This window comes from Aethina tumida, chromosome 4 (genome assembly GCF_024364675.1).
Source record: "Aethina tumida isolate Nest 87 chromosome 4, icAetTumi1.1, whole genome shotgun sequence".
Classification (NCBI taxonomy): Eukaryota; Metazoa; Arthropoda; class Insecta; order Coleoptera; family Nitidulidae; genus Aethina; species Aethina tumida.
This window is the reverse complement of record NC_065438.1, coordinates 24,558,401-24,586,062: the sequence shown is the minus strand read 5'-3', so window position 1 is coordinate 24,586,062 and position 27,662 is coordinate 24,558,401. Positions and strand designations below refer to the sequence as shown.

Below are 27,662 nucleotides of genomic sequence, written 5' to 3'. Positions count from 1 at the left end.
TTCAATAAAATGTGTTGTGTAATTAAGTGTCAAAAATATATAAGCCATGCAGTTGTAATAGTCTTTTATTAGATGTTGAAAGCGAAAAAATATAACAATGGGGATTTACAGAAACGTATATATTTTTCTATAAATAATTATCATCTACAAAATATAAAATTGTTCGTCCATTAGTATGCCCAACCCTTGTTCGTTTCACCAATATAATATCGAACAAGAAATCTCGATCCCCGTCTCAATTGATTCCTGGACTGCAGGTCTTTCCAGCAGTCAATCCATGTGCTGTAGTAGGGCATGTAGAGCGGCGATCCGGCAACCAATCCTGATCCGCTGACGATCATGCAGTTCGAGACTACTTGAAAAGGATGCGTGATGGCCGTCGCCAGAAAGGAAGTAGCGGCGCATGTGTAAATTTGCATGTCTTTGTCTTTTACCAGGTAGGAGTTTAGGGCGAAGGTTACAGTACTTCCGAGTACCACGAAGAGGATGTCGCCGATTAAGCGGGGCACTAGACCAGTGAAGAAGCCCAGAGGTCCGTGCTGGTGATAGATTTCGCTTATGGAGTCGACGAGACCGTTGTATTTCGTTTCCCTGCCGACGAACTGGGCCATGATTCTAACGGAGATCACGGAGAACGGTTGGCTTACGATTATCGCCGCCGTGTGGCTGATGAAGTGGCACTTCAACGTCTTTAGGAACGTGTCCAGACGCATCTTCTGCAGCTCCTCTTCGTTCTCCACCTCCACCGGCTCCATTGTGTCCATGATCTTTTGGCGGACCACGGCACTTAATAAATTGCCGCATATCTTCGGAGTGAGGCCTCTGTAGCAGCCGACGATGCCGTCGATGCTTCTGATGTGATGGACGTACTCGAAAATGTTGGGCAGCTTTAGGGCGGGTCTCCCGAAAAAATCGGTAGTTGGTCTGGGGGCGATCGGTTCATAGCCCAGTTGAATCAGGACTTTGGCATAGTCAAATGGATGTAACGCTATACTCAAAGCATAATTGGACCACACAGAATATCGCCATTTATTTTCTTTCCGTTCGCACATACCTTGTAAAATTAATTTGGAATTTGTTTGGAGAACAATTTCTCATTTAGCTTAGCAACCCTCACACAACCTTGATTCTTGGCCGATCGTATTTTCTCATAGATTTATCGGGAGACTGGATTGTCCTTTGATCCTATTATGAACGAGAACAAATTTAGCAACCGTCTTTTCTGTACGCGGATGAATTTACAATAAAATGATCTAATGGATGAATGCTAAAAGTAGTTTTCGTTTCTGTAAGTTTTTTCTGTACAGTTGGACAGACGACTACCGATGTCAAAATTGACGTATAGAAACTTCAATACTTCCTTAGAATTTCTTTTTTTTATATAATAAACAACAAATGTTTTGAAAATATCTACTAGGGAAAGAGTTAGTAGGTATTTTCAAGAATTGATGACAAAGTTCGAGTGGCGCAGAAAATGCCCATATACGTATGCAGCAGTTGGCCGCTGCGACTGCACCTTTGGTACTGGCAAAAGCGTAGAAACGGTGTGGAAGGCGTCGCCCCACCACCGGGTTCTCCAAACCGCTTTCCGTCGGTACCGCGGTACCACAGTAACTTACGCAACGCCCGATCGGACGCCCGAAATTTTCGTCATTTTATCGTTGTACAAACGCGCCGTTTCGCGATGAAAACTCCTTTATCCAATTGAAAAAACTGACCGTTTGTAAATTGGGTGTTCGTGCAGTGATCAGTGAGATGGAGGGAAAGATATCGCACAGCGGATTGTTGGCGCGAAGTCCCGAGGGACATGCGGCCCGCGGGATGCAGATCAAGGGCAACGAGGACGTGTGGGTGGAGATACAGGCGAACACGTTCAGGAACTGGGTGAACGAGCATCTGCCTAAGAACCTAAAGATTGCCGATCTGGCTGAAGATCTGTGCACGGGGGTGCGGCTCTGCACTCTGGTCGAGAGCCTCAGGGGGAAGCCCCTGAGGCCCAGCTGGAACAAACGACCTATGAACCAGCATCACTATTTGGAAAACGTTACTTGTGCCTTGAACGCCATCGAACAAGATGGGGTGAAACTGGTCAATATAGGTAGGTTTGGTGGTTTGGAGGGTTGTCTTTGATTTGGGGGCAGCAACAATGTTTGGGAAACGATATTAAATGAACTGTGGCATTGGAAAACATGATTGGTGTTACCACTTGTGCTTTCAAAGCAGTGTCTGATGAACAAATAATTAAATGAAGGAAGATTAGGTTTATCTACAATTTTTTTTGGAATTTTTATCTATTCTAAATGAATTTGAAATGGTTTTCACTAATATAACATACAAGTATTTAAGAAAATGGACATTTGTAGAACAGGTGTTGACATTGAAAATCGAAACTTGACACAATTACAAAGGAAATTTTACTTTAATCACAACTATATCAACTTTAAACAACATTTTCACTTAGGAATTGTTATAACATTCGAAATAATTAACACTAAAATAGGTAATCTCTAGTGAGTGTTTTTGTTTACATATTTATAAGCTTATTCATAAAACACTTACTTGGTGACGTCAGAGGAACAACAATGAGTTATATTAAACTGTGTTTAATGATTGTGCATTGACCATTTTAGATTTTACAAAATGTGTGTCAGTGTAAGTCAAGTACAAACTGTCATTTTAAACGTCAGTTGTAAGAACTCAAAATTGAGCAGTTTTAAATTTGGAGATAACTAGATAATAAAAATGGCTACTGACAAAACGCTCTTGTATCCGGAAAAAACGGAATATCTCCGTCCGGAGGCGCAAATGAAGGCCTATTACTCGGCCCGCGATCCTCGGGCCTGGTGCGATGTGGTGGAAGACCGGCGTCAACATATTTTGAATTTGTCCGGCAGGAATTACAATTTGGGTTGCCCGGATTCTGTTCTTCCAGTCGAGAAAAAAATCGGTGCATTGTTGGCCATTAGACAAGAGGACGTGGTCAGTTTGAAGAAGAAACTCGATTATTTGGTCAAAGTTATTGATTTTTACGAGAATCTGGACTTGGACGAGGAGCAGTCTCAGCTACGAAAGGAATATAAGGCTCAGGCTTTAAAGGAAGCTCCTCCTGAATAAGCTGGTTCTCTCAAAATTATTATACAATTCACTAAAATATTACTTATATTGATATCACACGATTTTTGGAAATATACAACTAACAATTCAAAACAATTTTATTACAAGTATTTGATTATTTATATATAGTCGAAATTGATGAAAGTTTCATTTGTCCAATAATCTTCATAATAACAGTGTTAAAAACCAGGAAGAAACTGAAGACGTTTTTAATTATATTACATTAGAGACGCAGGAAAACACGCTTCCGTTGTCCAAACATCCGCAACAAGGTTGTAATTGTAAGCGTCTAATGAATCACCACCTCCAATTACTCACACAGTTTAAAACTTCAACAAATAAATAATAATAGAACGACGTTTATTCGCAATATTTATAAATAATTATATGTTTTGATCTTGTTCATAAATTACTCAAGATTTCATGTAGACTCCGATTGTTTAATATTGAACATTTTTCTTTAAATTTTTTAAACTTGCCTACGTACAAATATGTTTAATAGAAATCCCACGATTGCTGTCGTTTATTTGTCTCACATTTCGAACTGTTGTGGGATGAGAATTTTTCGGACGAGCGTTGCACAATAACAAAATAACATTGATTTAATTAAATGTACACGTCTTGTTCCAATTCTGTAACAATTTAGCTTGATTTGTGCTTGAAATGTGGGTAACGAGCGACAGATATATGTTAAATTTCATGCTTATTTATTCCTCTTGAATCAACTCGGATATTCCATTTGGTGCGTTTACACTAAAGGAATAAAAAACAAACTCCTTCACCTATTAATAAAAAAACAATTTTAGACTATTAAAGTTTTACGGTTTCACTGTTTTTGAGAAGTATCCCACAATTATGTAATTTCACGGTGAAGAGATGCGTTTTCTGCATATCAAGAGACACGAGAATTATACAGTTATTTGAAATTTAATTGCTAAAATCTTGCCGAAATGAGTCAAAACATTATACGACATATGTAAATCGGAGCTGGACAACAGGAAAGTGATTTTTATGCGGGTCAGTTGTGTCAACAACCTGTAGAAATAAAAAATCGATCCTAGACCAGTTATCCAGTTTTTTTAACTAAACCAGGCCTGTTTAATTTTCTATTGACATTGTTTTACATAAACTATGATCTAACCAATTTCACATATTTACAAGGAAAAAAGCCTTGAGGACGCGAGGACAGACAGTAAATAAGGTATCATCATCGCATAACGTAATTTTTATAAATGTTTGCTGTTTGTGTTTACCGAATTAATTACTACAGATGTTGAATATTTTTACGCACATAACTAATAAGATATACTATTAAAAATACATTAATAAAGTTAGTCAAATTGCATGTTCAAATCAGAATATTGCTAAATATTTTAAACAATGCGAGTACAGAGATATTTACAAATTAATAAATAAATAATATTATATTATATATAATAAAAACAAGAAAAAAAAAGTTATGCGATGGCCGGGAATCGAACCCGGATCAACTGCTTGGAAGGCAACTATGCTGACCATTACACCACCATCGCACTTGTTTAATACTTTATTAAAAATAAATGATGTAGTGACTTATTCAGGTCATTTCTGCAGAGATAATAAATTTAGATATAAAATTATTTTTCCGTGTAACAAGTACGAGTAAATTCTATTAAATAGATCGAACATTATTTATATTAAACATATTTAATTACTGTAGACTTTCACAATGACATTAATCAGTTTATTATCAATAAAAAGTTTACGTATTAACAGAAATATTAATTATCATTAAAAAACTTATTCACACTTGTCTTGCATAAACACAATCGACCACCCACATCGACCCGATTCGCCACCCATCGATCAATTGCACAAACATGCATTAAACAAATAGATGCACAAACCGCCGGTTTAGGTGAGCGCCTCGAAACGTCGATAAATATGGATCGCAGAATGGCAAAGGCACGTGGGATCAGCGACACCCACGTTTCCAATACGAAATTCGCCGAAAGCCCACAGCTCAATTAATTAATTAATGCAATCACAATAATGAAATCCGTACGGTGAAAAGTGTTCGCACCGTTCGTCCCACCATTTCGTGCTGAGAAAGAACCGAGACATTGACCATTGTTCCTTCCTTCGATTACATGCCATTGTCTCGGATGGATTATCGACCGCCGCATTAAATGCTACTCGCGTTTGTGTGAGCAGTTTCGATTTTTATTCAAGGATTCCAATTAGAAATACGCCTGTTTCTTGATGCTTGTGTGAAAATTCTATTGTCACATCTTTTTGCTCAGGAAACGTTGACATCGTGAACGGGAACTTGAAACTGATCCTCGGACTGATCTGGTCGTTGATCGTTCGATACCAAATAGGAAGATCCAAATTCCCTCCCAGAAAATTGATGCTGGCATGGCTGCAAGCGGTTTTGCCCGAATGCAAGGTCAGCAATCTGACCACAGATTGGAACTCCGGAATTCTTCTGTCCGCCCTGATCGATTATTGCAGGCCGGGACTCTTCCCTCATTGGAGGAAGCTAGGTAACTCACCCGACACCTTCCAAAATATTTTTACAATGTTGTAAAAATTTCAGACAGGAACAACGGCATAGAAAATTGCCGAAGAGCAATGGAAATCGCCCAAAGGGACCTGGGAATCCCCGCGGTCCTTGAACCTGAATATCTGGCCTCGCCGTGGTTGGACGAACTGTCAGGAATGACCTATTTATCGTATTTCATGAAACCTGGTTCCCCTGGCTTCCATGCGACCTTAAAATGGGTTAATTCCAGATTGGAACGTCCTGTCAATAACTTCACCGTAAGTCTTTGAGGTCTTCACTTCATCTACAGTGGGATTTATGTTGTATTTTTTGATTGCAGAGTGACTGGAACGATGGAAGGGTTATAAGTGAAGTGATAAGGTCTTTAGGAGGATCAGCAACTGCTCCAGAAAAATTGAGGAGTGATCCATCCCATTGGGAGTCGAATCTGAATCAAGCCATAGAGGCAGGAAAACGTTTAGGTATATACTCAAATATTGTATGATGAAGGTCAATGGTATTTAACAATGCAATTTTTAATAGTGTGATTTGTCCAAGGTCGACGTATGTAAATTAAATATTTCCTGTATCGCCCGCATATCGTCTTGAAGATGTCCTCGAATTTACATAATCCGATTTATTGATTTTGCAGGCGTTCAACCCGTGTTAAATGCAAAAGATATGGCTGACAAAAACGTGGAGCATTTGGGGGTGATGGCGTACGCCGCCCATTTCCAATGGGTCCCCGAACGGCCGCCGCTCCACGATCTGATCCAGGTTCATTTGAACTCCACCTCGGGAAGAGTGGGGGAACCGGTAAGAGTTGAGAGAAAAGAGAATAAGTAAAATTATTAAGTGCCAGTTCCTGACAATTCACAATTTCGATTCGTACCTTTACCTGCACGTGAACCGCATATCAATTAACCAACATTATGTTAATTGTTTTAATTTTATCTCTCAGTCCGGTCGAGTCGTTTGTTTGCGTCGCAGGTGTTTACGCGTTCAGGTGAAATTCACCATTTTCAAACTATCCCCGTTGCGAGGCGTCAACTTCTAAATCTTCCATTTTTTCAGACACACTACCAGGTGACTCTTCTGGACCAATCTTTGTCCTACTCGAACGTTTCGGTGGAGATCCGAGCGCCCGACAACAAAACTTATTTGGGCAAGAATTCGGGCAAGGGACATGGCACTTTTATACCCCAGAGGGTGGGAATGCACGAACTGATTGTCAAATACGAAGGTGACGAAGTTTCTTCCGGACACTTCTTTCGTGTGTTGCCGCCACTCGTTGAAGTTGCGCCGCCTGGTATGGCGCCGTGCGCTCTTGGCTCTCTTGTCCAAGTTTTGGTCAATGCTACAGGTAAATTACAGTTACAGTTAATTAATTTTCGAAGAATATGCATTTTGCATTTTGAATAGAAATTATAATTGTAGACAGCCTCGATTTCATGGTTACTCTGTCCAATTAAACACTGGTTACTCTAAACGATCATGTGAACGTCCTTCAAATTTATCGTTACACGGGTCAAAGACGACGTTCAAGTGATTTTTTATTATTTTTAGGGGCACCAAAACGGGAGGATATTCTGGTAACAGCCTACAGTCCCACAGGAAGACCGCTAGATTGTCCATTGACCACCATCGATGGAACCAACAGTGCCACCTTCAAACCAGACGAGGCGGGAGAATGGAGGATCGAAATCACATATCAGGGCAAACAAATTCAAGTAACTACTTTTATGACAACTTAACAACAACTATTTTAACATGATTAATTATTTTAGGGCGGCCCGTTCACATGTTCAGTCTTCGATCCTAACGGAGTTCATGTTTCTGGACTTGAAGGTGCTTTGCCGTTGGTTCCGCACAGCATCGATTTAGACTGCAGAGGAGTTGGAGTGCCTGGGGAAGTTTTCGCTGACATTGTTCACGACAAACGATCCGTTCATTGTCGGGTTGAAAAAGTGGACAGTGCAGGTTTCCACTACAAAATTCATTTCGTACCTAAAGATGCTGGAAAACACAGGGTATTTTTTTTTGTTGAATTCAAAATAATATTATATTTATTTTCGTTATGATGAAGGATTAGAGTTTTTCAAATCTTCTAACATTATTTAAAAGGTTCCATCGCAATTTTTTAATATAAGAAAAAACAAAACAAAGTGATTGAACTGTTTTTAATTAAATATGTAAATACAATTACTTCTGTAAAGATTGAGGCTTTCATGACCGACGTTTGTTGAAATTATTATAATTCAAACAAACGTCGACCAATAAACCTGAACAACTGTAGATATCTAATTACTTATATTACTTAATTGCTTCATCCTATCTTTATACTTAAATTTACTATTCTTCAAATCCTTCAGATGGTCTGTGAAGTGTAATGTACATAACAATTCCATGAAAATTTAAAATTAAATTTTTTAGGTATATGTGTACTTCAATGGCTACGACGTGAAAGGGTCGCCGTTTATGATGCGAGTGGGCACTCAGAAACGATCAAAATCCAACAGCAGCCCAACAGGCTACCGACAGAGCCCCACGAATCGCTACTCTAGCTCCAGCCCCACGTCTAGGAACACAATGCTGAACAGTTACCGACAAAACGCCAGTCCCGTTTTGGAGGAGACCCACAAATACGCCAAGGACTATCACAGGATGAGCGAGAAGCGCTTCCAAACGAGCTCGCCGAATTTCGAAAGGAGCAGTCCCAGTTACATGCAAAGGACTAGCAGTCCCGTTTACAGGAACCCAAGTCCCAGTTACGGGAGAGACAGTCCGGATTATATATCGAGCAAACGATTGAACGAGAAACGATACGACACGTCCAGTCCCAGTTTCGCGAAGAAAGTGGACCACGAATATACGAGCAAGATGAACCAGTTGCGGATTAACGAGACGAGGAGTCCTAACTTCGAACGATCCAGTCCGGATGTTGGATACACCACCTCGAGGTACGACAAGAGGGTGACCGAAAGCAGGAGCTACGATTCATACGGAGGTGTCGACTCGAGTCCGATCATCAAAGTTTCGTCTTTGGGAGATCACAGCTCTGCAAGACGAGACTCCTGGGACGCCATAAACAAAACCAGGAACATCTTGTCGGAAAGGAGTCTGGAATCGTTGGCGAATCTCACCGATTCGCAACTGGATATGGATTTACGTCGTAAGAAGATCGAGGAGCATTCCAGGTTCGTTACGAGTGAACAAAATCAGAGTTACACGCAGAACTACTCTCAGAACTATTCGCAAAAGTACAACTCCAGTTTGGAATACGGGGACAAAAGTTACGGACGACAAAGTCCCATTTACAAAGTTACCAGAGGCGGTGGTGCTAGCTCGGTTAAAGTTCAACCAGTCCCCGATGGAGTTTTGGGACAACCTGTTGAGTTTGAAAGTGAGCAACCACCAACACTGTAACCCATTTCGAATATTCCACCGTTTTTTATTATTTGTAGTTGACGGGAGTGGTGCCGGTTCGGGAGACTTGGAGATCCTGGTGGAGGGTGGCAGGGTGACGTCCAGTGTGAGAAGTTTGGGCGGTCAGAGGTTCAAGGCGGCATTCACCCCACATCAGGCGTTGCCACACAGGGTCGACATCAAGTTCAACGGCGAGACGGTACCAGGTAAGTACTTATTTATGTTACGAAAATTTTTCACCACAGCTTCTCGAAAAAGTGACACAACTGAAGTAATTAATTAGCTTTAAGGACTAACGTAACAGTGCAGAAATGTATCACATTTAGAGTGATTTATTTATTCTGTAGGTTGTCGCAAATGTTAATTAAAATTCGCACTTAGCTTACGTCACATTTACTGTTACTCAAGTCGTGTTCTTGCGTTTAAATTCTGAATGGAATTCCTTCCTCATTTTTTTCATGACAATTCGCTAAAGGCTGGAAAATCGTTGCAACATTGCAACGTTGCACAATATAAATGCATTTCGTAAAACGGTTACGGTTGTTACATTGTTCCTTCTACCAGAAAACCAAAAGGAAGAAAAAACGATTATTTTTTTGCCTACATGACTGATTGATGATTTTTATTAGTTGTTTATTGTTAACTCGGTTACAAGCAGTATGAAACACTGTATGATTAAAATTTTTTATTTGTGTTTTTTCTATTTTAATTTTGATGATTATGGTTTTAATGAATAACCTCATAAATATTTGTCTTAAGTCCCTATTTTATGAAAATTACTCTAATAAATCTCTGTTAATTATTACCATTCATATCATAGAGTCCTGTCTCTGTTGTCCATTTTTTAGGGCATAATTTATTAAAATCGAATTATAAAAAAAAAACAAGAACGTGATCTATCTTATATAGATCATACTGTATGAGTTTTTAAATTTACATATAACAGAAAATTAATTTTATTTCAACAAATAAAACATTTTTGGTGTAAACTCATCAGAAACCCAATATGAAAATAAATAAATGTTGTTTGTTGTTTTACTCATCGTACATTTCCAACGAGGATTTAAGGTAAGTGTGTTTATACTTAGATTTATTGATTAGATTTTCTATTAGGACATAAATTGGCACGTCGTTCACAGTTAAATAAACCTTAATTAAAACAACAATAAGTTGTCATTAACATATGGGTGTTACATCACTTGAATAGATCAAGCGAACACGCCCATAAAACGCTTTTGCAATATCCTTCAGTTGTGTCTGTTTTTTGAGCTCCCATAATTTTCGGTTGTGGTGAACAATTTTCATTCCTTCCGCATGAAATTATTATTAGAAATGCGATTGTATGTTGACCCAGCGTTTGGGTCGTTAAACCGCGACATATTGAACTGCAACAACTGCAGGTGTAAATATTATTGTGTTTGGATCGGTCTTAACGTTGTTCGATCGTGCCGAGGTTTCGGCTCGATCGGGTCAAGCTCTGGTGCGTTTCGCGGATGCGCGGCCATTGATACTTCAAGAACAAAGATAGATCGAAATTGAAGTGGTTTAATCTGACAAAAACTCTTATTTTTTCAATTTGATTTTCGACAGGATAATTCAAAAAAATCATTAATTAGTTTATGGAGAACGGATAAGTGTATTGAGTTGATATTTTTATAGCAATTATAATTTGATTTGAACTTTTTTTTCTAGTTTATTTTTAACAAGATTTCATTTTCGGTTTCCTTGAAAGTACATATATATCATAGTCATTTTCAATGGAACACTGTTTATTTTTAGATTTATAATTTTTTTTCTAAAAATGATCATTTTTTGGCATACACATTATCCAATAATCATCCTATAAGTAGGCATTATTACTATCTGTAAATTTTATACAGGGTATATGTTATTTGATGCACAAAATTAAATATTAATAATGAACACCCTGTATAAAATTTGAGAGTACTAATAATGACTCATAGGAAGGTCCTTGGTTAACGTGTATGTATTTTCTAGCATTAAAATTGATGTCTTTACAGACATTTTAGATCACCAATCTGTCAAAATTTTGGGAAAAAAATTAATAACTAAAAACTATTGGGTTTAAGTATAGGGCGTGGTATAACCATTTTATTTACAATTTCTTGTAGAATTTAAAAATTTAAAAATATACATGGTGTTCCATTGAAAATAACAAAGTTATGTAATTTCCGGTAAAATCGGAAATTAAATTTTGTTCAAAATAAATTAGAAAACTAGTTTTAGTCAAACACCCTGTATATTTTTAGTTTTTTAAATTGTTACAAATGTTCATTTTTTGGCATACACTATCCAAGGATCATCCTATAAGGAGGCTTTATTATTATTAGTATCTCTAAATTTTATATAGGGTGTACGTTATTTGATGCACAAAATTAAATATTAATAAGAAACACCCTGTATAAAATTTGGCAGTACTAATAATGACTCCTTATAGGAAGGTCCTTGGTTAACGTGTATGGCAAAAATGAACTTTCTAGCATCAAAATTGGAGGCTTTACAGACATTTTAGATAGACTACCAATCTGTCAAAATTTTCGGAAAATAATTAATAACTAAAAACTATTGGATTTAAGTATAGGACATGCTATAACCATTTTATTTACAATTTTTTGAAGAATTTAAAAATTTAAAAATATACACGGTGTTCCATTGAAAATAACAAAGTTTATGTAATTTCCGGTAAAATAGGAAATTAAATTTTGTTTAAAATAAATTAGAAAACTAGTTATAGACAAACACCCGGTATATTTTTAGTTTTTTAAATTGTTACAAATGTTCATTTTTTGGCATACGCTTTAGCCAAGGACCATCCTTTAAGGAGGCATTATTATTATTAGTATCTCTAAATTTTATACAGGGAGTATGTTATTTGATGCACAAAATTAAATATTAATAAGAAACACCCTGTACAAAATTTGAATTTGAAAAATGACTCCTTATAGAAAGGTCCTTGGTTAACGTGTATGGCAAAAATGAACTTTCTAGCATCAAATTTGATGTATTTACAGACATTCTAGTTAGACCACCAATCTGTCAAAATTTTAGAAAAAAAATTAATAACTAAAAACAATTAGGTTTAAGTATAGGCACGGTACAACCATTTTATTTACAATTTCTTGTAGAATTTAAAAATTTAAAAATATACATGGTGTTCTATTGATAATAACAAGGTTTATGTAATTTCCGGTAAAATAGGAAATTATATTTTGTTTAAAATAAATTAGAAAACTAGTTTTAATCAAACACCCTGTATAATTTTAGATTTTTAAATTGTTACAAATGATCATTTTTTGGCATACACTTTATTCAAGAATCATTCTATAATTTGATGCACAAAATTAAATATTAATAAGAAACACCCTGTACAAAATTTGGCAGTACTAATAATGACTCCTTTTAGGAAGGTGCTTGGTTAACGTGTATGGCAAAAATGAACTTTCTAGCATCAAAATTGGTGTCTTTACAGACATTTTAGTTAGACCACCAATATGTCAAAATTTTAGGAAAAAAATTAAGAACTAAAAACTATTGGTTTTAAGTATAGGACATGGTATAACCATTTTATTTACAATTTCTTATAGAATTAAAAAATCTAAAAATATACATGGTGTTCTATTGAAAATAACAAAGTTTATGTAACTTCCGGCAAAACCGGAAATGAAATTTTGTTCAAAATTTTCTCCATAAATTTCTTATGAATTAGTTAGGTGAATCACCCTGTATATTAATATTGGTAGAAACCACTATTTTTCCTTAAATTCGGCATATAGAAGAAAATAAAGCAAGTTATAATAGAATTACTAATGAAAATTGAATTAAATAGTGATAAAGGGTACTTCATTGAGTACTTTTTTATTTTTGTAAATCTCTATTAGTAGTCTTCCAACGAAGTTATTTCCTTTGAAGGAAAAATCATTTTCCCGACTGATTTCTGGAATAATAGGCCGAATCTAGCTGTGAAAAGGTCTATGTGAATTTACCTGTGGCCGCGTAGCCGCTTCGGAATGCCATTTGCTCGCCTCTCACGCCGCGCCCACCTCCTCATTCCACCTCGTTCCGTGTCAGTCAGTTCGAGTCGCGCAGCACGACGATCCACGTCCGTTACGTACGTTTGCGCCTTATGGCGGACATTTAACACGCGAAATACCCCCGAAACGCGTATTTAATTGTGCCGTGAACGAAACTCAAACGGAGGTTCGAGTGAGAACCAAATTGTTGACGAAGGTAAACCATATTGTGGTGTGTTGTTGGGCGTTCGATGGGAGATTTCGATGGTGGTGCACGGGAGGAACCCCCGTCCCTTAAGGGTGGTTGATAAGTAAATAAATCAGATGTAGGACGACGGGAAAGCAGTGCGAACTGAGTCTGTGTGTGGATTGCGGCAATGTCGAGAGAAAGTCCAGGAAGTCCACATCTTCACATACATTTGTTTATTTGTTCAGTTAAAATCGGTAACGTCTCACTGTTATTTTGTACTTTTCGCATTTTAAATTCCATGGAAAACACAGATTTGCATAAGTAAATTATTACTTGCCTTGTTATTGTTGTTGAAAAGATTACGGAGTCTCAATGCTATTTTTGTGTAGCAGGTAAATTACAGAGGTATTATGTTGTGTTGTGGGAAAGTTGGACGAGGCGTATTCAATGCCATGCCAAACTATGAAACAGTTCATTTATAACTCAGGTTAAATCTTCATTTTATAAGCTTGAGTCACGTACATTATATCCCAAAAAATATTCCTCGACCACCATCAAAGTCTCGCCAAAATGCCGCCAATAAAACAGCCGACAGTGAACATTCCTGACCCGATCTTTTGATTTTGAAGGTAGTCCGTGGCACGTGCACGTGATGAACGGCCCGAACGCACACCTGTCCGTCGTGGGGGACGCGACCCGTCTCCTGCCCGCGAACGCGGCCGCCCTCTTCGAGATCATAGCCGGGGCGAACGTCGCCCCCGACGACTTCACCGTCCACGTCCTGTCGCCGAGCAAGCGGGCGGTGCCGGCCCGCGTGCTGCCCGGCACAAGGGCCGGCGTCCACGCCGTCGAGTTCGTGCCCACCGAGGTGGGTACGCACGTCGTCGAGGTGGCGGTGGACGGGGAGAAGTTGCCCTCGGGGCCGCTCGTTGCCAAGGTCTATGACGCGAGCCTGATTCAGGTGGCCGACGTTAGCGGGGGGGTTGTTGGTCAGCCCGTCCAATTCAGAGGTAAGTAACGATCAAATACACAAATACATTCTTATCTCCTCCTTTTTACTCCATGTCTTGCTCTGGTAACTCATTTATTCAATGTGTACCACCTAAGGAAGTAATTGAAAGTTAATTAATCCATTTCACCACATTTCGTCCAATTATCCAACATTTCCCAAAACTTTCGCGTTTATCAATTTTTTTGAAGCAAACACTTTCTCAGTTCATGTAAATTGCACAATCAACCGTGCAACATTTGTGCCAAATTCCAATTAGACATTAAATCTGTTCAAAACCAATTAGTTAATTGCTGTCTTAGAAACAACCTAAATCAGCAGTTTTTTCAAACGTTTGTGAAAGCGTGATGAGGTATCAAAACAATCAGTATTAAAACATTCAACAATGACTTCAACACATGTTTATGCGCTTGATAAAACGCCTACGGAATGTCTGATCGTTTCCAAATGCATGATTCACATTACTGAAAAGGTCATAGTTAAAACTAAATTGGTGTTGGGTCAAATTTTGCCGCCAACAAGTTCAACGTTATTTTGTTATCAACAATCGGTATTTAAACTCTCTCTCATACCGCAAATTATCATTACACAATTCAAGTTGTTACAAATATGTTGGTTTTAACTTTTCTCGGAAGAATTTTAATAACAAGTCATAATTCCCTCGTTAATACGTGCTGAATTCACGTTATCTCGTTAATGAACATTTAAAAGTAAAATTTTAAGGTCGTTAATTGAAGGTCTTGTATAACAAAGAACGTCGAAAGTCGATACTGTTGTTACTTGAACCGTACAATCTTACTAAATATCAAATACCAAACAGTTGCCGTGATTAATTTCGAATTGTTTAAACCGTACCAAAAGTGGCACAAAAGATCCAACTCATCAAACATAGATTTGACTAAATAATTCAGCTTTCTACAAGAAAAATGTGTTAGATGCATTCTTTAATTTCAATAATAAAACGAAGGAATACCATCAATTTTGAATTTTATTTTATGCATTTGACTAGTTGACAATGTGAGTATAAAACGGTTACATTTTCCATATACAAAAAGCAGTTTTTCCTGTTTTTAGCGCTCTCAATTCCGTTAACGGTGACAAAATTTCTAAACGTTGTACCCACTCGGCAATTTTATTTAATTCCTCTCCATTATTTATTTATTTATTCTCAGCCGGCTCACCACATCCCATTTCCAAAATCAGTTGAAACTCTTCCTTGAGCATCTTTTCCTTGGCGGTCAACCAGTCGTTTTGTATGATTTGTCTTAAAGCACTCATCTTTAAATTTGGCAGGTCTTTCCTCAGTTGTTCTAACCGATCACGTTCATATTCGTTGTAAGCTAATCTTAAAGCCCTTAATCTATTAATCATCTCATCAATATTGAAAGTATCTTCTTCAGAAGCAAACGATTCAGTGGAAAATACATTCGTTAAATTTTTCTCTTCTATCTCATCAGTTTTATTAAATTTTCTCTCCGAATTTTCTAAATTTTCCAAATCCAGAGGTGGTAAATGTATATGAATATGGACTTGCGATGCCGGTTTAGGTCTAGCTTTGCGTTTTGGTCTTGGAGGTTTACTTAAAATTTCTATAGATGGATTTCTCCTTCTGACGTGTTGATTATAATCTATGAGTAAGAATTCTGAAAATTTTTTTCGAGAGAGCATTGTTCACCTCTAATTTTTACATTTAACTGACAAAAAACGTCACACTGACAGTGCATACTTACAACACATTGAAACGTAAAAATTCATGAGACATGGCAAATTTGATAACCGAGTCAGAGCAAGACATTGTTTTTCCATCCCTTTAAACATTTTTGGACAACCCATTAACAAATTGTTTTTTTAGTGGACGCCAGCCAGGCGGGAGAAGGCCAATTGGAGATCTCGATAAACGAAGGAGAGGTGCCGAATCATGTGCAAGTGGTTGGCGGCGGCCGTTGTCTGGTCTCCTTCACCCCCGACCAAGCCAAACCGCATCTGATAGACATTAAATTCAACGGAGAAACAGTCCGCGGTTGTCCCTTTGTCTGCACCGTTGCCGACACCAGCCGAGTGACTTTGAGCCTCTCCCATTTAGAATTGATACCCGTGAATCAAGCGAACTCCTTCCACATGGGAGTGGCGGGCGGTGGAGCGGCAGAATTGGCGGTGGCGGTCCGAGGACCGGTCGGGGAGTTGCCCGTTAAGGTTACAGGAGACATTCACTCCGGTTTTACCGCCGAGTTCACCCCGAATCAGGTGGGTGCCCACCAGATAACTGTGGATTACAATGGACGACCCGTACAGGGCACCCCCTTCATCGCCAAAGCCTTCGATTCTAACAAAGTAACGGTGGGAACTGTGGCACGGGGAACGGTGGGCAGACCCGTAACCTTCTCCGTAGATGCCAGCGAAGCTGGCGAAGGCAATTTAGAAATCACGATATCGGCCCGCGGCCTTAACATACCCACGCAAGTCCACCCGCAAGGCAACGCTCGTTTTGCCGTCAGCTTCGTGCCCGCCGAAGCCTGTGACCATGTGGTGAACGTTGCATTCAACAAACGGCCCGTGGTCGGTTGTCCGCTGATTGTGAGCGTGGGAGGTAGTGGTACAGGACCTAGTGTCACCCTCCCAGGCCCCGGCCCCGTTCATAGGGCCAGCACGCTGCTGATCAATCATCCCGGACGCCTGGAGGACATTGAGGTCAATGTGGAGGGTGAGAGAACATGTTTGGTTAGATGGGGTAGTTTGTACACAAGCTGGGTTGTTGGACATGTAGTTGCTTGAAACAAAAGGTTGGACAAATGATTTTCCCTAAACTATGTTAATTTGTTTATATTGTATTAATAAAAAATTGAAATGTTGATTAGTATAAGAAAAAATATCATTCAATAATATATATCCAAAAATAGTCACATGTACACAAGGATAAAATGCGGAAGACTTATTTTAAATTATGTAAATTCAAACCAGTACAGTTACGTTAAGTGGGCGAACATGAACAAGTGGGTTCTGAACTCGATATTCTTGACAAGCCGCATTTTTACAATTATTTATATTTTATATCAATTATTCACAGTTCGTTTGTCGAATCGATCATTTGTCCAAACCTGACACACTTTATTATTTATTTTTTGAAGCTTCTACAAAGACTCAGGAACAACCAGTTTAGAGTTTTTCTTTAGTCTTTGTAATTTAGCTTTTTTGTGTTGATTGTTGATTTGTGTTAAGCGTTTGTTACCAAAGAAAATTGTACCTGTTACTTAAATATTATTATTGTCATTGTACTTTATGTTGTGTTTAAAAAATATAAAGCATGCCTCATTCTTCTCGTTTTTTGATTTCCCTTCTTCACTTCTCCGACTGTCTGCACTGTTTCCATTTTTCAGGTCACCGTCGTTTGCTGTATTAGACATACCAGACTTTTTTTTATTATTTACTCATTCTTGATTCTGTCACTAACTCAAACCCTTATTCCTTTTATTCCTTTATTATGCGACAGTTTTTAAAACTGTAAAAAATAGAATAAAACAGTCGTACGTTTCATGGAATGTTTTTTCTGTGTAACTAACTGAAGAATACATAAGTATGAAATGGAGGACAGTTCGATAATTTAGAAAGTGTTCTCTTTGCATCTTTTTTACATAATCAGTCGCCTCTTCCTAAAACTAGTTTCTTAGTTCTTTAAAATTCATCATACATCTGTAACACAACACTTTTCATGTTCTGCACATCTGCACCCCTTTTATTTGTTTTGCTTTCATCTGTTTGGTGTACATACAAAGTAGCAACCACATTTTGTTCAATGCAAAATAATGACTGCATTAGGTTTTACATCACAGCTTTAAGTTTATGACAATAATAATTTATGTAGTAACAATGGTACTTTTATTATACTTTTTAATTTAGTTACTGGCAATTTATGGCACATTTAGCAAAGGTTTAGATAATTTTCAATATGAACAAAGCTTTAGTCTTCTTATAACTTCATAAGATTCATTTATAATTTAATCATTTCTAACTGAAAATATTCAACAAAAAGAAGATAAAACAAAACTAGTCATAAAGTAAAAAAGTTAAATTATGTATTCTACAGTTTCTTTTTCAATATTTACGTTTTAAGTATCACTATTAGAGTAGAAAACATATTCAAATGTTAAAACTGAAAAATTAGTAATTACTCTTGATTATACCTATATTTTACTTTCATAACGCTCACAACAACTTTAATGAGTTACTAATCAATAATTTCTAACGAGCAGTTACATTTATTGCACCTACAGCAAAAAAAAAACATTCTATGCGACAAGTTGCCATAAAATTAAACAAATTAACAAATAAACGCTTCGCATAAATCCAGTCCCACATATCCAACCCATAAACAAACCACTGACAAAACGATGGATCCACACAAAAACAGGACCAGGAGGTCAAGCGGTACCAACCCAAGTCCAGCCGTTAGGCAACGGTCAATTTAGAGCAGAGTTTGTGCCGCGAGTCGTCGGAGAACATAGAATCAACGTGAGCGTCAGCGGAGTACCCACTGTCGGCAGTCCTTATGCCGCTAAAGTATACGATGTGCAGGCCATCAAAGTCAAGGAAGCCTCCACTGGAGTTGTCGGCAAACCTGTCACCTTTTTGGGTATAAATTGAAAAAAATTAAAAAGTAAATAATTTTAAAATTCGATTTGTTTAGTTGAGACAAGCCAAGCTGGCCCCGGAAACTTAGAAGTGACGGTGAACGGCGGTCTGGTACCGACATCGGCACAGGCCCAGGGACCGCATACTTACGCCATCTCGTTCACGCCACGAGAAGCCACCATCCATTCGGTTGATTTGAGATTCAACGGACAAGATGTTCCGGGAAGTCCTTTCAAATGCAACGTGGCACCTGCCGCTAAAATCATAACTCCAGAAGCTTTAGACAAGGTCTCCGTCGGTAAGGCTTGCAGTTTCTCGGTTGAGAGCGCCAACCCGCCTATCGTGGAAGTCTTAGGACCGGCCAGAAGGTCCCTCCCGACACAAGTAAGTTTAACAATCAATTCTATCTCAATTGATTCATCACAATTTTATTCTAGATCACACCGCAGTCTGGGGCGCCAAATAAGTTTACAGTTTCCTTCACTCCTCTGGATGTCGGTGACCACAGTGTCGAGGTACGACTTCCCGGAGGTCACATAGAAGGAAGTCCGTTCCTCGTGAAAGCTTACGATGCAAACCGAGTGACAGTAACAGACATAACCGACGGTACTGTCGGAAAACCTGTATCTTTCAGCATCAACGCCTCCCAAGCTGGTGCCGGAAACCTGGAGATTATCGTCGCAGTTGCCGGAAGGAACGTCCCAAATTTCGTGCAAAGCGAAGGCAACGCACGATTCAAGGTGAATTTCAAACCTACAGAAGCCGCCACTCACACCTTGAGCGTCCGATTTAACGGCCAACCCGTTCCCGGGTCGCCATTCAATTGCAAAGTCAGTCCGGGCAACACGCAGCCCAGAGTCCCGGTTTCGGGATCTGGCATCGAACTGGCGGCAGTCGGCCATAATGCGGAGATCAAAATCGAGGGAGTAACGGGCGCGGAACCGCAAGTAATTGTGACCGCCCCCAACGGCAAGATCCTGCCCACAAAGCTTTTGGTTAACAACGACTCTTACACGGCAAGATTCGTGCCGGAAACGGTGGGACGGCATTCCGCCGCCATCCTCATTAACGACCAGCATGTTATCGGATCACCTTTCAGCTGCAACGTCTACGATGTTAATAAAGTTATGGTGTCGGGATTGCCGGGAAGGAAAGACTTGAGCAGAGGCATGAGCGATATGAGTTTGAGGGACGTAGGACCTGCAGAGGTCGGGAAGCCTGTTACTTTTAGCGTGGACGCCGCACAAGCTGGCGAAGGAACTCTCGAGCTTGTCGTTTCTACTCAACACACCACCATCAAAGCAGAAGTGGTAAGTAAAATAATTATGTCTATTTTAACGACATAATTAATTCACAAGTTACTTTTTTTGTTGTTGTTATTGTACATTCATTTTATGGATCAAGGTTAATCAAAGAAAGATATGTATAATGATCTTACTGTAAAAATATTCTTGTATTTAATTACATAACTAAGATATTAATCATAAATTCTAAGACATGCTTTGCTCACTCGACCTGGAAAATGCATATTAACGTTGCAGTAAACTGCTTCAGTCCTTGTTCAGATTCACATCAGATCTTTACGTTCCTGTGTTGTTGGTCAAAAGTGCAGTGTTTTTTTATCATCATTTTTGGTATTCATTTTTTAATTGAATTGAATTTAATTAATGAGAAAACTTATAATGTTTTCCTATTTAATTTGTATATTTTGTATTACAGGTTGCTTGTGCAAGAGGCCTTTACGACGTGACCTTCGTGCCCCTAACTGCTGAAGACCACTACGTGAACATCACCTTCAACGATATGACAGTCGCTGGCAGTCCGTTCCATTGCCCTGTTTTAGAAGCAACACACCACGTCCAAATTGGCACCACCAATTACATAGATCTCCCCGGCGACAATCATCGGTTAGAAATCAGCGATCCCAATAACCATCACGTAAAATATGTGATTAATAACTATAAAGCAGAGTTTGTGACCACTCAGACGGGAACGTACCGAGTCCAAATCTTCAGGGGACACGATTTGTACGCTACCAAAACTCTGCATGTCTTCGACACGTCTAAAATCGACGTGGTCAATGTGATGGAAGGAGTTACACACAGACCTTCGGTGGTAGCTGTCAATGTTCATAAAGTGGGTCCAGGAAAACTGACGGCCGACGTAAAAGTTGGCAATAAAGAAGTGGCACATAGCGTGAGACAAAGTTCACAAAACCCCAACGTTTGGGAAGTGGTGTTCCATCCTATTTGCGCCGCCCCACATAGAGTTGCACTTTTATACAACGGCGTTCCTAAGTTCGGAGTCGTAGAAGTACCCGTTAAAGGACCCGGAAACGAACCTTGGGCCGGCGGATTAGGTTTGTTTGTTTGTTATCCTTGACAGTAATTTAATCTAACGTTGGATTTGTGTTTTAAGGATTGTATCAGGCGAAAGTGGGAAAGGTGACGTCCTTCCACATCGACACTCTAGGCAGATCGGCTAGGGAGTTTGATGTTGTTGTCAGCGGTCCTACGGGATCGGCCGTTCCAGTGCGTTGTTATCAAACAAAAACTGGGAAACTACAAGCGGAATTCACTGCACGTGAACCAGGACCTCATAAGGTGGAAGTATTGCATCAGGCCAAACCTGTCAGTGGCAGTCCGTTTGTTTGTAACGCTTTCGATGCTGATAACGTTAGGATCGTTGACATTCCGTCCACTCAAGGAAATGTTGGAGAAAAAGTGCTCTTCAATGGTAAAAAATTACGAAATATACACTTTGATATACAACTAATTTTCTTGTGATTTTTTAGTTTCGACGAAGAATTCTGGAGATGCCGACCTCGAAATTCAAATTACAAATCCAGTAGGCCAACCTCTGGCCGTTCAACAAACAAAATTAGATGACAACTTAACACAGATTTCTTTCCTGCCAACATCAGCAGGATTGTACCAGGTTGCTGTAACCTACGGAGGAGTTCCGGTTAAAGGATCGCCTCTGGCACTAGGCGTGGGGCCAGTGGGTCCTTCTCCACCGCCTCGAGCGGTCGGAAAAGGTTTGGAATCGGCTCGAGTAGGCGAAAGGACGTCTTTCACCGTCAGCAGTGTCGTTCAACCCAGAGTACAAGTTGAGGCTGTCGAAGGCAACATTGACGTGCACATACAAAGTCCCAAGCCTGGCGAATATATTGTATCTTACACTCCCAAATGGGTTGGAACCTATGATGTGATCATCAGTATTGGACCAAACGACGTAAGTTATTATCGTAAAATTGTACTTTCAGTATTGTTTAACGTTATTTTTAGTTACCTGGATCACCTTTCCGTCCAAACGTGGTGGATCCCTCGGCGGTGCGCCTTGTAGGTGGCTGGGCTCAATATTTGGATGAATCCGGACGCCTTCGCCTTCCAGCCAAATTGGCTTTCGACATTTCGAGTGCCGGACCAGGAAATTTGGAGTGTAAAATCGCCGGTCGTCGCCTGAGTGGTGAAAAAAGTGGTAATCGCATTCGCTACGAAGTCGGAGCTGAAGGTTTGAATGCTGGCGAGCACGATTTCGATATCAAATTTGCCGGTGTTCCGCTTCCCGATGCCCCTAATACCGTGGTATCTTACGGTGATCAGGTGGTTTTGACTGGAAGGGGTTTGGCTCATGCACAATGTGGAGAACCTTCTGTGTTTACTATCGACGGTTCCAAAGCTAATTCAGGTAATTATTGCATTAAAATAATGTATCTATTTCCATAATTAATTTTGTCGTTATATTTCAGGCAATCCAGAAGTTACTCTTCACGCGGCCGACACTAATTTGCCAGTTCCTGTCATGATCAGTTTGGCGGGAGAGAAAATATGGCGTGCCACGTACACGATCACATCGCCAGGAAACTATTTGCTTTCAGTTTTGTGGGCCGGACGCCCGGTTAAAGGCTGTCCATTAATGGTAGAAGCAAAAGGTGGTGCTGATGCTTCTAAGGTAATATACATCTAATATACTCCATTTTCCATTTCATTATTAAATTATTTGTTCCAGGTTCTCTGTTCAGGAGAAGGCTTGAGGCAAGGAGTCGTAGGTCGAGAGATCCGTTCTTGGATCGACACTCGAAGGGCCGGACCAGGGGAATTGACAGCTCACTGTACGGGACCAAGAAAAGTTGCGTACTGTGAACTTTATGACCATGGAGATGCCACTTTTACATTGAACGTGAAGCCCCAGGAACCGGGAAAACACGCTCTCACCATCAAATATGCCGGACAACATGTACAAGGATCACCGTTCACTTTGAGGGTTGCGGGTGCTCCAGACGCAAGCAAAGTACGTTGTCACAATGTTTATTTATAATTTTTAAAAACTGATGGTTTAATTCGAATTAGGTTCGAGTTTACGGACCAGGAATAGAACATGGGGTATTGGCTACCTTCCAGTCCAGATTTATATGCGACACAAGAGGAGCAGGTGCTGGTCAACTCACTGTAAGGGTGCGAGGTCCGAAGGGGGCGTTCAGGGTTGAAATGCAGCGAGAAAGTCAAAAAGATCGCACCATTCTGTGCAAGGTAGATACTGAGTTAAATATAAAAGAAGGCAGATGGTATATATTTGTTTTGTTTTAGTACGATCCGACGGAACCTGGAGATTATCGTGTTGAAGTGAAGTGGGCGGGTGAACTGGTACCTGGTTCACCGTTCCCTGTTATGATATTTGACACGCAGGAAGAACTAAGGCGATACATTAATTCATTGTAATCTTCATTTAAGATTTAAACTTATTTCACTTGTACAGTACAGTTTATCAGTAGTTTTTAAGTAATTTATGATTGGAACATGGGACTGGACAACAAACTGTTTTAGATAGTTTTACTTATTTTATTTACAAGATTTATTTTTATATGTTTAATGTTAATAAAATTGTTATCAATAACAAGTTAACGATGTGTTTTAATTTATCTGAAAAAACAAATTGATGCAAATTACCATATTATGAGATAAAATAAAAAGAAATGTACTATCCACAATCTATTTACCCCGCGTGTCAAATTACTCACTTTCCCTCTTATAAATGAATAAGTCGAGGTTTTGTTTCGGCTCCGTAGAATTATTAAATTACTTGTCTGTTCTACTTTTTTAGAACAATAAAATTATTGTGTCCATGTAGAGAACCTACAATTACCACTGCGACTACTGAGTTTTATTAATTCGTTTACCGTACTCGGGGAGTAATTTTCTTCAAATAAATGTCATTTTTATACAAACTTGTAATTGTAATTTTGTTTATATTTTAATAACACATTACAAAGTCCCGGGGCGATACTGAATAGAAATCCACTAATAAAGCAATTTAAAACACGTTTCCATTAACATACGTCCTTTTTCTGGTTGTGAAAATAATGGATTAATATGAATACCGGTATAAATAACATAAATTAAAAAAACAGGCGGAATATAATATTCCGATGACATAGTTGCAACCCACGTGAACACACGGGTTCATTATCAAAAATAACACACATTGTGCACGCTTTTCATCCAACCAAACCGACTACTTTCACTCTGTCGTGCATCGCAACTCCTCAAACAAATTAATCGCAATTAATTCAACGAGGCTTAGAATAAAACAAAATGTGTTACAGAACACGAAGTGTACGAAAGCAATTTTTACATTTGTCATGCGAATAGAAACGTCGCGGATAATCAATTACACGTATCACATCCATATAAGCGTTGCGCGATTCGGTACCGTCGTACCATCGTTCGCGTCGGTACCGAACCGGGGTCCAGGGGATTCTGCGGAGGTGTCCCCGTTCGGGGGGCCGGTCTTCTTGCGCTCGTCGTAGGAAGCGTGTCCGCATAGTCGGTGGTAAAGTGGCACGGGACCTACTTTTACACCCTCCCCCCCGATGCCAATGTGTGTGTGCATGCGATTCAAACAAGACGCAGCGGCGTCCAAATAAATATTCTCATTGGGAATTTCTATTGGGAGATCCTCTTTATTTGTCGTAAGTGGTTGTAAACCATTCGAAAGGAGTCCTGTAATTGCTGAAAATGTTTCATGACTTGTTTTCTTCTACGCGGAACAAATCAAACGATGTTAAGACTACGTCGTGTAAAAATTTTTTGCTTTATTTGAAGGATCCTTTTTATTTCTCGTCAAATATTAGGATGGAATTGGTAGTAAATCATTCAAACAAATCCTATAATTGCTGAAAACTTTTCATGGTCTGTTTTTTGCTGAACAAACGATGTTAAGACTGCGTCGAGACAAAATGTTTGCTTTATTTGAAGGATCCTCTTTATTTGTCGTCAAAGATTAAGACGCAACTGGTTGTAAATCATTCAAAGGCGTTTTGTAATTGTTGAAAATGTTTCATGGTCTGTTTTCTTATGCGCAGAACAGGCAAAATGATGTTAAGACTGCGTAATGAAAAAATGATTTGCTTTAATTGAAAGATCCTCTTTATTTGTCGACAAAGATTAAGACACAATCTGTTGTCCTGTAACTGCTGAAAATGTTCTATGGTATGCTTTCTGCTGCGCAGAACAAGCAAAATAATGTTAAGAACAGAGTCCTGAATAAATGTTCGCTTTATTTAAAGGATCCTCTTTATTTGTCGTCAAAGATTAAGTCGCAACTGGTTGTAAACCATTCAAAGGTGTCCTGTAATTGTTGAAAATGTTTCATGGTCTGTTTTCTGCTGCGCAGAAAAACAAAACGATGTTAAGACTGCGTCCTGAAAAAATGTTTGCTTTATTTGAAGGATCCTCTTTATTTGTCGTCAAAGATTAAGACGCAACTGGTTGTAAATCATTCAAAGGCGTTTTGTAATTGTTGAAAATGTTTCATGGTCTGTTTTCTTATGCGCAGAACAGGCAAAATGATGTTAAGACTGCGTAATGAAAAAATGATTTGCTTTAATTGAAGGATCCTCTTTATTTGTCAACAAAGATTAAGACTCAATTGGTTGTCCTGTAACTGCTGAAAATGTTCTATGGACTGCTTTCTGCTGTGCAGAACAAGCAAAATAATGTTAAGAACAGCGTCCTGAAAAAAATGTTTGCTGTATTTGAAGGATCCTCTTTATTTGTCATCAAAAATTAAGACGCAACTGGTTGTAAATCATTCAAAGGCGACCTGTAATTGTTGAAAATGTTTTATGGTCTGTTTTCTGCTGCGCAGAACAAGCTAAACGATGTTAAGGCTGCGTCCTGAAAAAATGTTTGCGTTATTTAAAAGATCCTCTTTATTTGTCGTAGACTCAATTGGTTGTAAACGTTTCAAAAGATTCCTATAATAGCTGAAAATGTTTTATGGTTTGTTTCCTGCTGTGCAGAACAAATCAAATGATGTTAGAACTGCGTCCTACATAAAAAAATATTTTATTTAAAAAATCCTCTTTGTGACGTCAAAGTTTAAGATGCAATTGATAATAAACCATTCAAAGGAGAACTTACAACTTATACGTAAATTCTGGTGATGTACTGTAATTAAATGTATACTTCGTGTATTCTTAACGTGATATATTGTAGTCAAATACGTCATTTAGAATTGTGACTTAAATGACTTACCAGTTGTTTTTATAATTATTGCATACCTAGAATAGAAGAAGGGAGTAAGTATAAGAAACAAAATAATGATAAAAACAAGGTAAGAGTGTCAAAGATGTAAGAACCGACGCAGAATTTAAATTACAAATGATGAATAGACTTATGAGATATTTAACGCAGTCGGTTCCCTAGAGAATGTGACCAATTTCAACACAGCGTCTTATTGTTTATTATTATCCGGCTCTTTCAACAGCACAACACACACATATTCACCTCCAATTTTTATCAGATGCCGTTTTTTGCCTTCCACAAAAGTCCGAACAATTTTTAGGCCAGACTAGATGAAAGTTGCGGTAAAGGAATTTCGTGGTCGCGCTCAAATAAAACGCATTTTTCCGGACTGATTGCCAAACCGCCGCATAATCATAATAATAATCGTCGGTTCGAAATTTGACGATTTTTAATTTCGTTCGTTTCATTAATTGTTGCCTTCTAAATGGAACAACGAACATGAGGCATCTGTTTTTTTTTTTAATTGGATGCACGCTTGATTGCAATATCAACGAGAACAATTTTCATAAAATATTTATACGAGTTGACACTGATTTTTTTGTTTTGGTTTGAGTAACAGTGAAAGCGAATGATCGGTTTAAAATTTTTTGGGCAAATAAATAAACGTTTATCACACGATTTACGACCTCATAAAAAATATTATAAATTTTGATCCAACCTTTGTTTATTTTACTGTGTGTGGATTTTTTTTCAAATCGCAGGTGAATATTTAAATTAGTGAAAGTTCGTAAATGATTATACAAATTATGATTTTAAAATAACAAATTTATGCAGTAGAATGTTTGAAAAAGGATCTAAAATTAATTAATTTCACAATCGCTAATTACCAATGATTTTATGGGCAGGCGAATTAATATTAAACATAAACATATCAATTAACACTCGCAAAATATTTGTTAAATAAAACGAGCGAATGGCAAAAAGAAGGGTGGCTTTAGAGCATGGAAAGATGGTACGATTGGTCGGTACCACGACAAAATACAGCACTTGGTGCGGTTGCGGTTTGTAAAAGTTGTTGTGCGAGTCCGGCGCATGCGCGGTGCCGGATTCCGTGGTCTCGTTTTTGGTTTGTTGCTCGGTAACTCGGTAACGTCCTTGTCTTATGTGTGTCTTCGATTTCTAGGTCAAGAAACAAGGTCAGCAATTTCTCCTT

General features: G+C 38.7%; 2 protein-coding genes and 1 non-coding gene across 5 annotated transcripts; 1 reads left to right on the top strand and 2 right to left on the bottom strand.

Annotated features, from left to right (window-relative positions):
• Positions 1 to 49: 49 nt before the first annotated feature.
• LOC109603302 (mitochondrial carrier homolog 2-like) lies at positions 50 to 2,651 on the bottom strand. Its single transcript, XM_049966535.1, has 2 exons — positions 2,560 to 2,651; positions 50 to 1,185 (listed from the first exon to the last, which is right to left on the bottom strand). Exon 2 carries the CDS (start codon positions 1,050 to 1,052, stop codon positions 171 to 173), a length of 882 nt encoding a protein of 293 aa, XP_049822492.1. The 5' UTR covers positions 1,053 to 1,185; positions 2,560 to 2,651; the 3' UTR covers positions 50 to 170.
• On the top strand, positions 1,421 to 23,824 carry LOC109603301 (filamin-C). Of its 3 annotated transcripts, XM_020019784.2 has the most exons (23): positions 1,602 to 2,098; positions 5,397 to 5,639; positions 5,693 to 5,916; positions 5,979 to 6,120; positions 6,291 to 6,454; positions 6,713 to 7,001; positions 7,205 to 7,368; positions 7,426 to 7,668; positions 8,072 to 9,041; positions 9,103 to 9,270; positions 13,915 to 14,295; positions 16,147 to 16,995; positions 18,700 to 18,921; positions 18,976 to 19,304; positions 19,358 to 20,230; positions 20,640 to 21,279; positions 21,339 to 21,656; positions 21,715 to 22,154; positions 22,208 to 22,610; positions 22,672 to 22,874; positions 22,932 to 23,213; positions 23,273 to 23,452; positions 23,510 to 23,824. In XM_020019784.2, the coding sequence occupies exons 1-23, from the start codon at positions 1,756 to 1,758 to the stop codon at positions 23,639 to 23,641; spliced, it is 8,202 nt and encodes a 2,733-aa protein (XP_019875343.2). In that variant the 5' UTR covers positions 1,602 to 1,755; the 3' UTR covers positions 23,642 to 23,824. The 3 variants fall into 3 exon arrangements, with proteins under 3 accessions (XP_049822489.1, XP_019875343.2, XP_049822488.1); XM_049966531.1 differs by lacking the exons at positions 1,602 to 2,098; positions 5,397 to 5,639; positions 5,693 to 5,916; ... (5 more) ...; positions 8,072 to 9,041; positions 9,103 to 9,270 and adding an exon at positions 13,155 to 13,312; XM_049966532.1 differs by lacking the exons at positions 18,700 to 18,921; positions 18,976 to 19,304; positions 19,358 to 20,230; ... (6 more) ...; positions 23,273 to 23,452; positions 23,510 to 23,824 and adding an exon at positions 17,669 to 17,902 and having other exon boundaries at positions 1,421 to 2,098.
• On the bottom strand, positions 4,575 to 4,646 carry Trnag-ucc (transfer RNA glycine (anticodon UCC)). Its single transcript has one exon. It is a non-coding gene; the product is annotated as a tRNA-Gly (tRNA).
• Positions 23,825 to 27,662: the final 3,838 nt, after the last annotated feature.

Excerpts from the sequence above, each read along its gene's own strand:
- LOC109603302 (XM_049966535.1), bottom strand. The coding sequence starts at position 1,052 with ATGTGCGAACGGAAAGAAAATAAATGGCGATATTCTGTGTGGTCCAAT.
- LOC109603301 (XM_020019784.2), top strand. The coding sequence starts at position 1,756 with ATGGAGGGAAAGATATCGCACAGCGGATTGTTGGCGCGAAGTCCCGAG. Across the intron at positions 2,099-5,396 it reads GGTGAAACTGGTCAATATAG|GAAACGTTGACATCGTGAAC; the intron begins GTAGGTTTGGTG and ends CTTTTTGCTCAG. Across the intron at positions 5,917-5,978 it reads GTCCTGTCAATAACTTCACC|AGTGACTGGAACGATGGAAG; the intron begins GTAAGTCTTTGA and ends TTTTGATTGCAG.